The 15539-nt window shown below is 37.6% G+C and overlaps 1 protein-coding gene and 1 non-coding gene across 3 annotated transcripts in view; one reads left to right on the top strand and one right to left on the bottom strand.

The window, feature by feature from the left end:
* Positions 1-15539, top strand: part of UGGT1 (UDP-glucose glycoprotein glucosyltransferase 1) — a 113651-nt gene that overhangs the window by 39358 nt on the left and 58754 nt on the right. For both annotated transcript variants that reach the window (XM_043576427.1, XM_043576428.1), the window contains exons 16-18: positions 1488-1623; positions 3732-3863; positions 12713-12877. In XM_043576427.1, coding sequence (XP_043432362.1) covers positions 1488-1623; positions 3732-3863; positions 12713-12877 — 433 coding nt within the window. The remainder of the gene's footprint in view (positions 1-1487; positions 1624-3731; positions 3864-12712; positions 12878-15539) is intronic.
* Positions 7439-7542, bottom strand: LOC122482247. The gene has a single exon (XR_006297052.1). It is a non-coding gene; the product is annotated as a U6 spliceosomal RNA (small nuclear RNA).

Raw genomic sequence — 15539 nt, 5'->3', positions numbered from 1 at the left:
ATTGCTTCCAAGTTTGGGCATTAATGAAGAAAACTGCTATAGACATCTGTGTGCAGGTTTTTGTGTGGATATAAGCTTTCAGCTCATTTGGGTAAATACCAAGGGGCGTGATTACTTTATCTTAGGGTAAAAAGTATATTTCATTTTATAAGAAATTGCCACGCTGTCTTCCAAAGTGGTTGTGCTACTTTGCGTTCCTACCAGCAGTGAATAAGAGTTCCTATAATGAGCTCTACATTCTCTCCAGAATTTGGTGTTGTCAACGTTTTGGGTGTTAGCTTTTCTAATAGGTGTGTAGTGGTGTCTCATTGTGATTTTATTCTGAAATTCCCAAATGACATGATGTCAAGTGTCTTTTTTTATGCTTATTTGCCAACTCTGTGCCTTGTTTGCTGAGGCGCCAATTCCGATCTTTTGCCTGGTTTTCAACTTTTTATTGTGGAGTGTGAAGAGTTCTTTGTATATTTTGGATATCTGTCCTTTGTCAGATATGTGTTTCTCACAGGTTTTCTGTCTGTGGCTTGTCTTCATTCTCTTCTTTCACAGTTTCTTTCACAGGGCAGAAGTTCTTCATTTCAGTGAAGTTTAGCTCCCCCATTTTTTTTTTTTTTTTTGTCTTGTCATGGATCCTGTCTTTGCTGTTAGTTCTAGTAAGTCATTGCCCATTTAAGATCACCTAAGTTTTCTGTGTTCTTTTCTAGGAATTTTGTAGTTCTGTGTTTTACATTCATGTTTATGGTCCATTTTGAGTTAATTTTTTGTGAGAGGTATAAGGTCTCTGTATAGATTTGTGTTTTTGCACTGAGAATGTGTCCAGTTTTTCCAGCACCCTTTGTTAATAGACTGTCTGTTCTCACTTCTGTTGGTTTTGCTCCAGTATGTAGGCTATGACTTCTGTATGGGCCGGTGAAAGGCTTTTGGGTTTATTTTTAATCTTATTTTATTTTTGGCCACTTTGTAGATGTGTAATGTATCTTTTTGTGGTTCTTTCCTTTAATCTAAAATTTAAATTGTGATAAACTTGAACCTTGGTTGTAGCTTTTTGCCGATGGATAATAGTAAACATTTTCACGTTTTTCATATTGTCTATGTTAAATCTCAAAATCCACTCCCCCCTTTTTATAGATTTTCACATTCTGAAAACATTCATTTCCTCTAATTTTTCTTTAAAAACCATAAAGTCTCCATCTAAAACTAGCAAAACCCTTCACATTAGTGAAGGCCTCATTTCACTGTGTGAGAACAGTGTGCTTTAACAGTTGAACAGTCCAAGCCACCTTTGGGAACCTGCTTTTATTCTGCAAGTGATGAGTGCCTTTACCCGCCATATTAGAGTAGGATGTGAACCGTGCTTTTCAGTAGAGGAGGTTTTCATTGGAGGAAGCTGCAGTATGTGAATGAGAATCAGAGATGCCATTCCTTTTAACCAGTTGCATTTTTGAGATAAGTTTCTTTTTCTTCTTTTTGCCCTTCCCCCTCTTCCCCAGAATTGGTTTAATCTTTGTGGTTAATGACTCTGAAGATGTTGATGGGATGCAAGATGCTGGAGTGGCTATTCTGAGAGCGTATAATTATGTTGCCCAAGAAGTGGACGATTATCATGCCTTCCAAACTCTGATACATGTATGTTTTCAATCAAAATGGCGAATAATTTTCTTAATCTAACTTCGTCTAAGAAATAGTATGAGTTAAGAGGATTTTATATTTCTGTGAAGAAGTATGATAAATTATTCTTGCAAACTTCATATTTTATATTTAAGGAGTTGCCTTTACTGATTCATCAGTGTTCATAATAGACTGCTGTGGTTTCAACTAAGATAGATTCCTTAGGAGCCCTACTAAGGTATCTTAGTCTTCTGACTTTTGGTAATTTGAAGTCACTAATTTTTTTTGGTAAATGTGATGTTCTTTGCTTGTTTAAAAAAATGTTTGCTTTTCCCCTCTAAGTTCTTTATGATAATTTAATATTCAAATCATAAATTCTGTCTATTTTCTCTTTTTTTTTTTTTTTTACCTTGGAAACTCTGAAATGCCCTGATTTTTATATATACTTAAGATAATTGCTCAAGTTCAAACAAGGAACTCTCTCATTTTTTTTCCTGGTTTTGAATATATAAAAAACTTACAAGTAGCAATTGTTTTGCTTATAGGTTAGTAGTAATTATTAGAAAACCATCTTTAAAGCATTTCACCTTTTTTTAACCTATAAACATGATGTCAGCATGCTATTTTTTATGTTTGTTGTTTAGAGATTCAGTCCAGAGCATTTTTTATTAAAATGTTCATATATTTATCTGACTATCATCTATTGAAGACTCACCATTTCCCAGGCCTGGTACTAGCTGCAAGGGATACAGAGAAGTGTAAGACTTCACCCCTGTCCTCAAAGCCCTTACAGTGTGGTGGGGGACACGACCACGCAGATGGTTTAAGCATAGCTCACCCTAGCAACACCATGACTCCCTCCACTAGGGATGTCCTGGTTGTGGAGTGGGAAGTGGTCCTAGCTGAGTGCAGGAGGAAAAACAGGCGTGAGTTGAATGATGGCTGCAAATCGGAGGTAGTAATTCCCTGTTGTCAATTCCCTGGGGCTTGAGCAGAGCTGAAAGGGGAACCTAGCCATTGAGGCTACCAGGCCAGGCCATGAGTGTCCAGATTGCAGAGGATTAAACTCCAGATAAAAACGTTCTGGTGCATGTATGTACCATGGGTCTGACCAAGGGTAGAGAAAGTGGCAGGGATACTGGTTGGTGGGCTGTTGTTGGGATCTCTGAGAAGTGATAGCAAGGGGTGCTTAGCAGTGGGGCTACAGAGAAAGAAAGAAAGAAAGAAAGAAGTTCAGAAGTTGTTGAGGATGTGTTTTAACGTCTGTTTTTTAAAATTGTGCCTCTCACCTCCCGCCAATATCTGTGTCTATGAAGGAAAGGATAATATGAGTTTTTATTTCTTTTTGTTTATTTTTAATTGCAACAACAAAAATTTTATGTTCATTGTAAATAATTTTTGAAAATATTATTAAAGTGAATCGATTTAAAATTTCTCTCTCTCCCCTCTCTAATCCTGTTCCTTAAAGGCAACCACTATTAAAAGGTTGTCTTATATCCTTCTAGGTGTTTAACTATATGTATAAAGACATAGTTGTGTTGTTATTTGTTTTATATCTGCTTTTTAAAAACAAGGATTTTTGCTGCATGTATTTTATAACTTATCCCCCTAAACATGATGGCCATAAGTTCTTATTTCAAGGATTATGTAAAGGTATTCAGATTAAAAAAAAATTAACACATTAAAATTTTTTTTAATGTGTATTTAATTTTGAGAGAGAGAGAGAGAGAGAGACAGAGCATGAGTGGGGGAGGGGCAGAGAAGGAGAGGGAGATACAGAATCCAAAGGAGGCTCCAGGCTCTGAGCTGTCAGCACAGAGTCCAATGTGGGGCTCGAACTCACAAAGTATGAGATCATGACCTGAGCCAAAGTCGGTTGCTTAACCAGCTGAGCCACTCTACATTTGGGCCTTTATGTATGAACTGATTGGATCATTTTAAGAATATATAGTTTCTAATATGAGAAGGCATCTTAAAGAGGTATATGAAAAAGGGATTGCTAATATGTTCCATATGACCTTTTAAGAAAAGTAGCCATGTTTCTCTATATTCAGAAATCTTTTGTAATAAACATTCTGAAATTTGGATTTAAAAGTGTGGGGGTTACCCGGTTTTTCTTTCTTCAGATCTATAACAAAGTAAGGACTGGAGAAAAAGTAAAAGTTGAACATGTGGTCAGTGTCCTGGAAAAGAAGTATCCGTATGTCGAAGTGAATAGCATTTTGGGGATTGACTCTGCTTATGATCAGAATCGGAAGGTAAGAATTGCTTTGACACTTCTCATTGGACCACAATGCTATATTTTCCTTATCTCTTTTTTGGGGGGAATTGTAATTAAAAAAGGTAGTAAAAGTATTTAGGTACTTCTCATTTAACAGTTTAAAAACCAGGTCACTTGTCTGTGTTTGCAAATGAAGTTTATATTTCAATTTTGTAAAGATATCATTGATTTTTAGCTGGCATGTTAACTATTAAATTGAAAAACAAATTTCTTTTTCGCAGTGCAGTGGTAGTACTTTGTGATATATGTTCCACATAAAAGCTATTAGAAATATATAATGCATGCTTAGCAGGTTATGATGTATCCTATTGATGTGTATCATTTATTTAGTTGTTTAGGCTAAAGATAAAAATATATTTAGGAATACAATAAACAGAATGGCAAAGTGTGGTAATAAAGATATAGGGAAATATTTTAAATTTTTATTTAAAAATAATACTATTTCTTATGAGACATGAAATACAGTAAAAGGACCTTTATCGCAAGCAGAAACAAGGTAGTCGGTTTATTGAAAATAAATGTGCAGGCAAGAAATCAAAATACATTTCTGAGATGTTTTATTTAAAAAACATTTTTTTAAATGTTTATTTATTTTTGACAGAGAGGGAGAGAAACAAAGAGCGAGCAGGGGAGGGGCAGAAAGAGAGGGAGACAGAATCTGAAGCAGACTCCAGGCTCTGAGCTGTCAGCACAGAGCCCAATGCAGGGCTCGAACCCACGAACTGTGAGATCATGACCTGAGCCAAAGTTGGACACTTAACTGACTGAGCCACCCAGGCGCCCCTGAGATGTTTTGATTTAAAACAATAAAAGTGTATTTATTTACCAAGTTTTTTTTTTTTTTTTTTTTTACTTTTGACAAGGCCTTTGGTTCTTTTGTTTGGAGATCTGAGTTGTGATCCTTTTAGAAACTGTACTCATAATGAATTGTTTATACTTTCTTTTTCATCTGGGTACAGAATTCTTCTAGATTTTTATAATCTCCCTCCCAAGTCTTTTATAGTAGTCTTACCCACATCTAGTTTAGCATCACTTATTTTTAGCCTGCCATCTTTTTGAATTTCTAGTCATTTGATTTGTTTTCTTGAGGAGACCAGCTTTTTCTTTTTGTAATCATATTTTATTGGTTGCATAATATTAAATGATGTTATCTAACTGAGAAAAATATTTGGCTTGGGAACAGATATATCTGATCTTTGGTAAACATTTAGCCCAAATGAGGGGAGAAAAGTGTGTGCATTCTAGAGAGTAGCTCACTAGAGTTAGAGGTCAGCGTGCTTTATTAGCTAGTATTTGTTGCTATTAACTTGGTTAGTTGAGTTTGGTTAAGAGATCTATTCTAAGTTGTTCCAGGTTTTAGAGGGATTGAACAAAACACTATTTAGCAAGAACTATGAGGCTTACGTAAAACATCTTATAGTGTCTGTTTTATGCAGGTAACAACTTTGATTGCATACAAAGACTCTACCCTTTTTTACTCCTTCCCCATTTGATTTTTTTTTAAGTTTATTTTTTTTTCGAGAGGCGGGGGAGGGCAGAGACAGAGGGAGAGAGAGAGAATCCCAAGTAGGCACCATGCTTAGTGAGGAACCCCATGTGGGACTCGATCTCGTGAACTGTGAAATCATTTTCTGACCCAAAATCAGGAGTTGGTTGCTCAGCCGACAGCCACCCAGGCACCCCTCCTGGTTTCTGTTTTTGATGCCACAGTTTATCTCTTTTTATGTTGTGTATTCCTTAACCAAGTATTATAGCTATTGTTATTCTTAATACTTTTGCCCTTTAACTTTTATATTAGAGTTATTAAGTGGTTAACCCAGCGGTTATTAGAATATTCTTTTTGGTTGGTTTGTTTTTGAGAGAGAGAACGTGAGCGTGAGCAGGGGAGAGAGGCAGAGAGAGAGTGAGGCAGGGGATCTGAAGCAGGCTTCTTGCTGACAGCAGAGAGCCCAATGTGGAGCTCGAACTCACTAACTGTGGGATCATGACCTGGGCCAAAGTCAGACGCTTAACCAACTGAGCCACCCAGGCGCCCATAGAATATTCTTAATTTGACTATATACCTACCTTTACCAGTGTGTTGTATATTTTTGTGTGTTTTTATGTCACTAGTTAATCATCTTTCATTTCAGCTTAAACAACTCCTTTCACCATGTCTTGTAAGACAGGTTTAGTGGTGCTGAAGTATCTCACCTTCTGTTTGTTTGGGAAAAGTCTTTACCTCTCCTTCATTTCTAAAGGATAACTCTGCCAGGTAGTGTGTTCTTGGTTAGCAGTATTTATCTTTCAGCACTTTGATATCATTCCACTCTTTTGTGGTTGGGAAGGTTTCTTTTGAGAAATCTGCTCTGAGCCTTTCTTTTGCTGCTTTCAAGATTCTATCTTTGTCTTTGATTTTTGACAGTTTTATTATTATGATGTATCTTGCAGAGGATTTCTTTAAGTTGATTTTATTTGGTGACCTATAAGCGTCATGAACAAAGATCAAATCTTTCCCTAGATTTGGGGAGTTCTCAGCCATTATTTCTTTAAATAAGCTTTTTTTTTTTTTTTAAAGCTTTTTTCTTAATGTTTGTTTATTTTTGAGAGAGGGATAGAGCCTGAGCAGGGGAGAGGCAGAGAGGGAGACAGAGAATCCGAAGCAGGCTTTTTGCTCTGAGCTGTTAGCACAGAGCCCAATGTGGGGCTTGAACTCACGAGCCATGAGATCATGACCTGAGCTGAAATCAAGCGTTGGACACTTAACTGACTGAACCACCCAGGTACCCCTGATCTAGTCTGATACTGTTTTTTTTTTTTTTTTTTGCTTAAATTTTATTTATTTATTTTTATTATGAATAGAATTTATTGTCAAATTGGCTTACATATAACACCCAGTGCTCATCCCAACAACTGCCGTCCTCGATGCCCATCACCCATTTTCCCCTCTCCCCCACGCCCCCTACTCCCCCACCTACCCTCAGTTTGTTCTCTGTATTTAAGAGTCTCTTATGGTTTGCCTCCCTCTCTGTAACTATTTTTTCCTTTCCCTTCCCCCATGGTCTTCTGTTAAGTTTCTCAAGTTCCACATATGAGTGAAAACATGGTATCTGTCCTCTGACTGACTTATTTTACTCAGCATAATACTTTCCAGTTCCATCCATGTTGCTGCAAACGACATGGTTTCATTCTTTCTCATTGCCAGGTAGTATTCTGTTATGTATATAAACCACATCTTCTTTATCCATTCACCAGTTGATGGACATTTAGGCTCTTTCCATAATTTGGCTATTGTTGAAAGTGCTGCTATAAACATTGGGGTACATGTGCCTCTATGCATCAGCGTTCCTGTATCCCTTGGGTAAATTCCTAGCAGTGCTATTGCTGGGTCATAGGGTAGATCTATTTTTAATTTTTTGAGGAACCTCTGCACTGTTTTCCAGAGCGGCTGCACCAGTTTGCATTTCCACCAATAGTGCAAAGGGTTCCTGTTTCTCCACATCCTCACCAGCATCTATAGTCTCCTGATTTGTTCATTTAAACTACTCTGACTGGTGTGAGGTGGTATCTCAGAAAAATCTGGAATGCATCACAAATTTGAGTGTCATCTTTGTGTAGGGGCCATGCTAATCTCTGCATCGTTCCAATTTTAGTGTATGTGCTGCCGAATCGAGCACTGATCTATTCTGATATTAATGGTATTTCATTTTTCCTTTCATTTGTTGTATTCTTTGGCTCCAGAGTGTCTGTTTGGTTCTTTTTTTATGATTTCTCTCTCTTCTTTTTTTAAAAATTTTTTTTAATGTTTATTTAGTTTTGAGACAGAGACAGAGCATGAATGGGGGAGGGTCAGAGAGAGAGGGAGACACAGAATCCAAAGCAGGCTCCAGGCTCTGAGCTGTCAGCACAGAGCCTGACGTGGGGCTCGAACTCATGGACCGTGAGATCATGACCTGAACTGAAGTCGGATGCTTAACCAACTAAGCCACCCAGGTGCCCCTGATTTCTCTCTCTTCTTGCTAAACTTGTGATTTTGTTTGTGGTTTTTTGTTGTTGTTGAATTATCTTCCTGTGTTTTCTTGTAGGTAATTGAATTTCCCTTTAAACAATTTTTTTTGAATTCTTTATTGGGTAAATCACAAATATCTATTTCTTTGAAATTGGTTACTGAAAGATTATTGCAATCCTTCGATGCTATCACGCTTTCTTGATGTTCCTTGTAGTTTTGTGTTGCTTTCTTTGCATTTGAGATAGCAGTCATCTCCTGCAGTCTTTACTAACTGCCTTTGGGAGAGAAGTACTTTCTGTCAGACCTGCTAGGAATTCTGAGGCTTTCTTAGGCCATCTGTGGATACATATGCTCCATACTTGTTCTTTCTTGTACAGAATTCTTAAGCATGTGTAACTTCTCAATTCTACAGTGCCCAAGGCTGGGTGCTGACTGCCTTTCTTTTATTTTCCCCAAGGTGGCCCTAAAGCTCATGTATTTTGTCTGTCTCTGGCCCACGTGTTTGGGCTGGCTTTCTGTGCTTGCTCCCTAGCCATCTGGCAAAATTCACTCTTGCCAACACTGTCAGGAGCATACACATGGAGCTGGCTACAGGGGGAGGGTGAGTGTGGGTGAGGTGAGCCGAGTGCTGTGAGTGTCTGCCTGTAGCCATTTGGTGGGATCTGTGGATGAAGTGTCCACAGTAGCTCACGGGTGGCTTCTTGATGGGAGTCCGTGATAGAGTAATTGGGATCCATCCCCTTTATTTTTTTATTTTTGAATGTTTATTTATTTCTGAGAGAGAGACAGAGTGCGAGTGGGGGAGGAGCAGAGAGAGAGGGAGACACAAAATCTGAAGCAGGCTCCAAGCTCCAAGCTGTCAGCACAGAGCCTGATGCAGGGCTCAAACCCACGAAGCATGAGATCTGAGCCAAAGGTGGACGCTTAACCGACTGAGTCATCCAGGCTCCCTAGGATCCATTTCCTTTAAATGCTTTCTGACAGTACTGTCTGCAGCCCTCCCCCAGCGTCTTTCTACTCTCAGTCACGCAGCTCACAATTGAGTACTCTCGATGGGGTGAGAGAGAAATGAGCCTCTTTGGCAATGTCCCATATAGCTGGGGAAGTTGAGTGTTTGCTCACTTGTTCTCAGTTACCCCTACAGGAGAAATCATGGGCCCAGTAGATCTCTCTTGCTCCTTTGGCGGAGGGTGGATCTTCTTCTCCAGTGCATCCAATCTCATATTTTTTTTTTGCTCGAGTGGTGTATTGGAACTTCTGTGCTGGAAACCTGGACTTACACAAAGACTGTCTTGTCTGAAGGTGATTGTTTAAGACAGTTTTTTCTAGGGCTCCTCACACTATGGCTGGGAGAAGGTGGAGCCAGTTAATGAGCCAACGTAGGGTCCACAGCTAGGGTTGAAGCCTGTATGCCTGTTACCTGATGCTCAGGTGGGTGAGCCTTCTTCTGGTTTCCTTGGCATATGGTGCTGGATTCCAAGGCTTCCACAAAGGCACTTTCGTTGTGGATAGATACTAAATTGTTGTTCAGGATTGGGGGCCACCAATGAGGGATGTCCTGTTCAGCCACAATACTGATGTCACTTCTGCTTTAGTGTTCAGTCCCCTTGTTTTAAGGTGTATCAGGCCAGGTTTTGGGTTGCAGCTGGTCATGAGATCTACTGAGGGCTGAAGAGCATCCCATTGTTGTATTGCATTCTTCTGTTCACTCAGTTGCCTTATGTGGTTTTTAAAATCAAATAAAACTGATGTGGTACCCAGTGATTTTCCAGATAGACACAAACAGCAAGAGTAGCACTCTGTAAAAAAAAAATAGGTGAAATAAAAGAAGGACCACTTTGGTAATACCAAAGAATTGAGATAGTTCATGAAGTTTTCTCATATTTTACATTTGGAAAATGTCTAGCTTTATTATTTTTTTTCCCTTAGAGAAATGCTGGATTTTCTCCCAATGTGCTTGCTTGCTTTTTACCACGTTAACATTAGATCTTATGTTGTTTTTTTAAAAAATTTATCTTTAATGTTTTATTTATTTTTGAGAGAGCACAAGTGGGGAGGGTCAGAGAGGGGAATAGAGAGGATCCAAAGCAGGCTCTGTGCTGACAGCAGAGAGCCTGATGTGGGCCTTGAACTCATGAACCACAAGATCATAACCTGAGCCGAAGTTGGATGCTCAACCGACTGAGCCACTCAGGTGCCTCCAAATTTTTTAATTCAAGTGTAATTAACATACAGTATTATATTAGCTTCAGGTGTACAATATAATGGTTCAACAATTCTATACATTACTTGGTGCTCATCATAAGTGATTCTGTTCACCCATCCCCGCACCTGGAAAACGTTTCACTTTAATTTTCTCTCATCCTACGAAGAAGCAGTATATAATTGTCTTTTTATTGTGGATGATTGTATTTTCTTGAAAAATATTAGACATATTGGGAAAAAGGATATTTTTCACATGTGTTGAAATCTTGATTTTACTGAGGAGTCAAATAAATGTATAACAGACCTAGCTCCTCAGTAATTTCCTTAGACTTGGTTCTTTTCCAAGAAAAGAACTGATTAGAGGCCCTTCCCATGTAAGCAGATCATCTTCTTTGTATTTATGCCACTTAATTTCCCAGCTGCTTGGGTAAACATATACTTTCGTGACAGGGATGTTGTGAGATTCCCAGAAGTCCTAAGAATCTAATGATTAATAAGATTTTCACAAGTGTAGGAGTTGTGCCTCTGCATATGAAAAAACCCAAGAGAAGATTCTTTTGAAAGTTTTTTAAAGGAGGAATGATTTCATTTAGCAGTTGTTACTACACTTATAAATTTCTGTATCTTTTGTTATAAATCTGAAGCTATGATATCCTCTGTGTATTTGAAAGTTGTAATTATTTTTAAAACTAGGCAGTACAATTAAAGTAGAATTTATAAACTGAAGATAAGATAGTCTATAGGTGTATATTTGTATCTTTCAAGCTAGTAAGATAGTGATATTTAATTTCTACCTTATACATAAAGACGTTTTGCATTTGGCATGTTAACTCTGGGTCCTTATTAATCTATTACCATTTGAATAGCTCATTCATAAGACCTTACCTGTAATTATTAAGGTTTTAAAATTATTTATAATTAACATTTTTAGTTATTGATAGAACTTCTCATATGTATTTTTTAAGTTTGGCTTTTTGGTAATTAGGCTACATTCTGTTATTTGGTCTGGTAAGTTATTTATGCTTTGCAGGAAAGAAGGTATATAGTCAAAACATGTCCCTCTCCTGATTTTCACTTAGTTGCCATTTCCAGAGAAAACCAGTGTCACTTATTGTCGCTTAGAGTTATAATGTGGGTATTGTTTTGTTTTGTTTTGTTGGGGGGATTATTTTCAAAACTCAGAGTATATTAGAATTGAGTTTTTGATGAATATCTTTGAAATAGTTGAGACATCAAAGAACAGAATTAACATGGTAAGAATTTTGTAAGTGTAAAATTTAAAAGTTTATACTATGGTAGAGAGAAATGGCAGAAATGAACCTAGAAGGCCTTTCTCCTTGTGCCATATCAGAGTCCATCTGGTAAGTCTGTCCCATCAGATACTACTGTGGCCAGATCTGATTAGAAACTAACCAGTCTGTTGCTGCTGCTGATTACCAGTTATCCAGCTGAAGTACTTTTCTATTTGTGATATCTACAATAGAGGCTATATATAATTCTACTATTTTCAGAAAGTATCAGTTAAAAGATGTCTAACAAGAATGTTTTAAGGAATGCTTTTTACATCTTGCGTAGTAATGTGGGTTTTACTCTGGCAAGCTAGTCTTGGGTCTGTGGTTGATATCTAGGGGGAATGAACCTATATTGACAATCAGAGAAGACTCTTCATTGTAGGCTTGTTTGCCTTTTTGTTGGCCTGGCATTTCCCTGGAAAGGAACCTCTTTTGTCTTAGAAGAAGATGAGGTTTAGTATATTATGGAGCAATTTTTAAGCACTGTCTTCCCATCAGCCTTGTTTTGTTTTTTAAAAGTGTAATTTCTTTGTTAATGACACGGATCCTCTTTAATTTAGATTGGAGTGTAAATATTTCATCTCAGGCTGTCTGCACAGGAGCACTCATAATTTACAGCAGTCTGTCATTGTGCTGCGCATTATGTAGCCTCTAGCCACATGTGGCTTTTTTTTCCTCACATGTGGCTTTTTTTTTTTCAACGTTTATTTATTTTTGGGACAGAGAGAGACAGAGCATGAACGGGGGAGGGGCAGAGAGAGAGGGAGACACAGAATCGGAAACAGGCTCCAGGCTCTGAGCCATCAGCCCAGAGCCTGACGCGGGGCTCGAACTCCCGGACCGCGAGATTGTGACCTGGCTGAAGTCGGACGCCTAACCAACTGCGCCACCCAGGCGCCCCTCACATGTGGCTTTTAAAATAGAAATTAATTAATTTTAGGTGCTCAGTAGTTACATGTGGTTAGTGGCTACTGCTTTGGATAGCCAAGATACAGTGTCTCCATCGTTGTTAAAGGGTGTGTTTTTACAATCTTAGCTATAGTATATGTAATTAAGGTTTGGTAGCCTGGACAGCTTCAAAGTACCCTCACCCCCAAATCACTTTCTAATTGGCAAGGTTTTGTGGTTTTACAAAAACTCAATAATTCAATTCCAGATTACCCAGTAGGATATTAACTATGTCACTTCTGACATTTTAAAAATATTTTTAGTTATTTCTTGGTAACTATATTTCTGTTGATTTTGCTTTTTTTGTTAGCACACGTATGTATGAAAAATATGCTTTGTTCTGTTTGTCTCACAAAGGACAAAACACGTTGTTTGTGGTCCCTTGTGTTTCAGGAAGCGAGAGGCTACTATGAGCAGACTGGGGTTGGTCCACTGCCTGTTGTTCTGTTCAACGGAATGCCCTTTGAAAAGGAACAGCTAGATCCTGATGAGTTGGAAACCATCACAATGCACAAAATCCTGGAGACCACAACCTTTTTCCAGAGAGCAGTATACTTGGTGAGTGGTATTTCAAGGCTGATTTTGAAAGAGAATGGTTTGCTTATGTTTTTGTAGTCTCTGTAGTAAGCAAGAACATTCTGTAAGTATTACTGTTTTTCATACACCACTTATAGTTGGTTTGTAGACTCCCAGCAAGTTCTGCTATATTGAGAATATTCATGAGACTTTGTGCATTGTATTTGAAACAGCTAAGTTTATTGTTTTCAAGATTAAATGTTTAAATGTTTGTTTAAAACATTTTAAAGTAGTTAGCATTTCTAAGAGACATTTGTTTTACTTGTAAGGAATTTTGACTTAGGAAAGACTCAAATATTTATATACACATACACACGTTTACTGCTGAGACGGGTAATTCACGTGCCATAAAACTCAATGTTTTAAAGTGGAAAGTTCAGTGTTTTTAGTATATACATAGAGTTTATGCAGCTGTCACCTCTGTCTAATGTTAGAACATTATTACCACCCCTCGAAAATCCAACACACTGTAGCATTCACTCTCCCAATTTCCCCTACAGTAGCCCCTGGCAACCACAGATCTATTTTCTTTATGGATTTGCCTATTTGAGACATTTAATATAAATGGAATCATTGAATATGTGGTCTTATATGTCTGATTTCTTTCACTTAGCATAATGTTTTTAAGGTTTATCCCTGTTGGACATGTATCAGTACTTCGTTTCTTTTTATGGCCAAATAATAGTTCCTAGAATGGATGTGCCACATTTTAAAAATCCATTCATCAGTTGATGTATATTTAGGTTTCCATATTTTGGCTACTGTGAATAATGCTGCCGTAGACAATCAAACACAAGTTTTTGTGTAGACGTGTTCTTATTTGTCTTGTGTGTCCATTCTATGTAGAAGTGGAATTGCCTATTTATGTAGTAATTCTGTTTTCAACAGTTTGAGGAACTGCTCGACTGTTTTCCAAAGGGGCAGCACCAAAGCATTATACTTTGCTACCAACAATGTGTGCAGGTTCTATCTACTTTTTCCACATTCTAGCCAACAATCGATACTGTGTGTTTCTTTGATTATATCCTAATGGGTATGAAGTGGTATTGCATTGTGGTTTTGACTTGCATTACTCAAACATGAATAAGGTTGAGCTTTGTTTCCCATGTTTATTGAACACTTATATCTTTTTTGGAGAAATGTCTATTAAAATTATTTGCCTGTGTTTAATTGGGCTACTTGTTTTGTTACTGTTATGAGTTCTGTATGTGTTCTGGGTACCAATCCCTTATATATAGGATTTGCCAATATTTTCTGTAATTTCATGGTTTGTTCACTTTCTTGGTGGTGTCTTCTAAAGCACAGATGTTTTAAATTTTGATTAGGTCCAATTTGTTTTTTTTTCTTTTGTTCCTTGTGCTGTTTGTGCCGTATGTACAAAATTATTGCTTAATTCTAGGCCTCGAAGATTTATGCCTGTGTTTCTTCTGTTTTATAGTTTTTCCTCTTAAATTTAGTTCCTGGATGTATTTTCAGTTAGTTTTTTTTATATGGTGTGAGGTAGGAGTCCACTTTTTTTTTTTTTTTTTTATCCTATCCAATTTGGCATGCAACTGGATGTCTTTTGGGATGATATTCAGTTGTCCCAATACTATTTATTGAAAAGAATACTCTTCTCCCATTAAATTGTCATGGCACCCTTGTCAAAAATAAATTGAACATTAATGTATAGGTTTATTTATTTTATTATATTTTTTAGAAAGAAAGTGCATGAACAGGGGAGAGGGGCAGAGGGAGAGAGAAGCTTAAGCAGGCTCCACACTGAGTGTGGAGCCCAATGCAGGGCTTGATTACATGACCCTGGGATCATGACCTGAGCCGAAATCAAGAGTCAGGTGCTCAACCGAGTCAGCCAGGTGCTCCAATGTATAGATTTATTTTTGAACTGTCTTGTTTTCCATTCATCTATATATTTGTTCTTATGTAAATACCTCACGGTCTTTTTTTTTCCCCCCCTCACAGTCTTGACTACCATTGTAATCAAGTATGAACTTTCCAACTTTGGGTTTTTCTTTCTCTTTTTTACTTTTTTAAAAGATTATTTGGCTTGTCTGTGTCCCCTTCATTTTTTTTATGAATTGTAGGAGTAGCTTGTCAGTATCTGCCAAAAGGGACTGTTTGGTTTTGATAAGAATTGCATTGAATCTGTAGATCAGTTTGAGGAGTATTGACATCTTGGCAATATTGAATTTTCTAACCCATGAACCCAGGATGTATTTCCATTTATTTAGGTCTTGTTATTCTTTCAGTGATGTTTTGTAGTTTCCAATGAAGGAGTCTACACTTTTTTCATTAAATTTATTTGTTAGTATTTTGTCCTCTTGATGCTATAAGTGGAATTATTTCCTTAATTTAATACTTTTAAAACTTTTAAAATGTTTATTTTGAGAGAGAGGGAGGTGGGAGGGAGACACTTTGTGAGTTGGGGAGAGGCAGAGAGAGAGGAGAGAGAATCCCAGGCAGGCTTCACACTCTCAGCATAGAGTCAAATGTGGGGCTCAAAATCACAGAACTATGAGATCATGATACATGCTGAAATCAGGAGTTGGATGCTTAACCGACTGAGCCACCCAGGTGCCCCCTTAATTTAATTTTTGGATCATTCATTGATAGTGAATAGAAATACAATTGATTTTTGTATATT

This window comes from Prionailurus bengalensis, chromosome C1, assembly GCF_016509475.1.
Source record: "Prionailurus bengalensis isolate Pbe53 chromosome C1, Fcat_Pben_1.1_paternal_pri, whole genome shotgun sequence".
Classification (NCBI taxonomy): Eukaryota; Metazoa; Chordata; class Mammalia; order Carnivora; family Felidae; genus Prionailurus; species Prionailurus bengalensis.
This window is presented reverse-complemented; position numbering and strand designations above follow the sequence as displayed.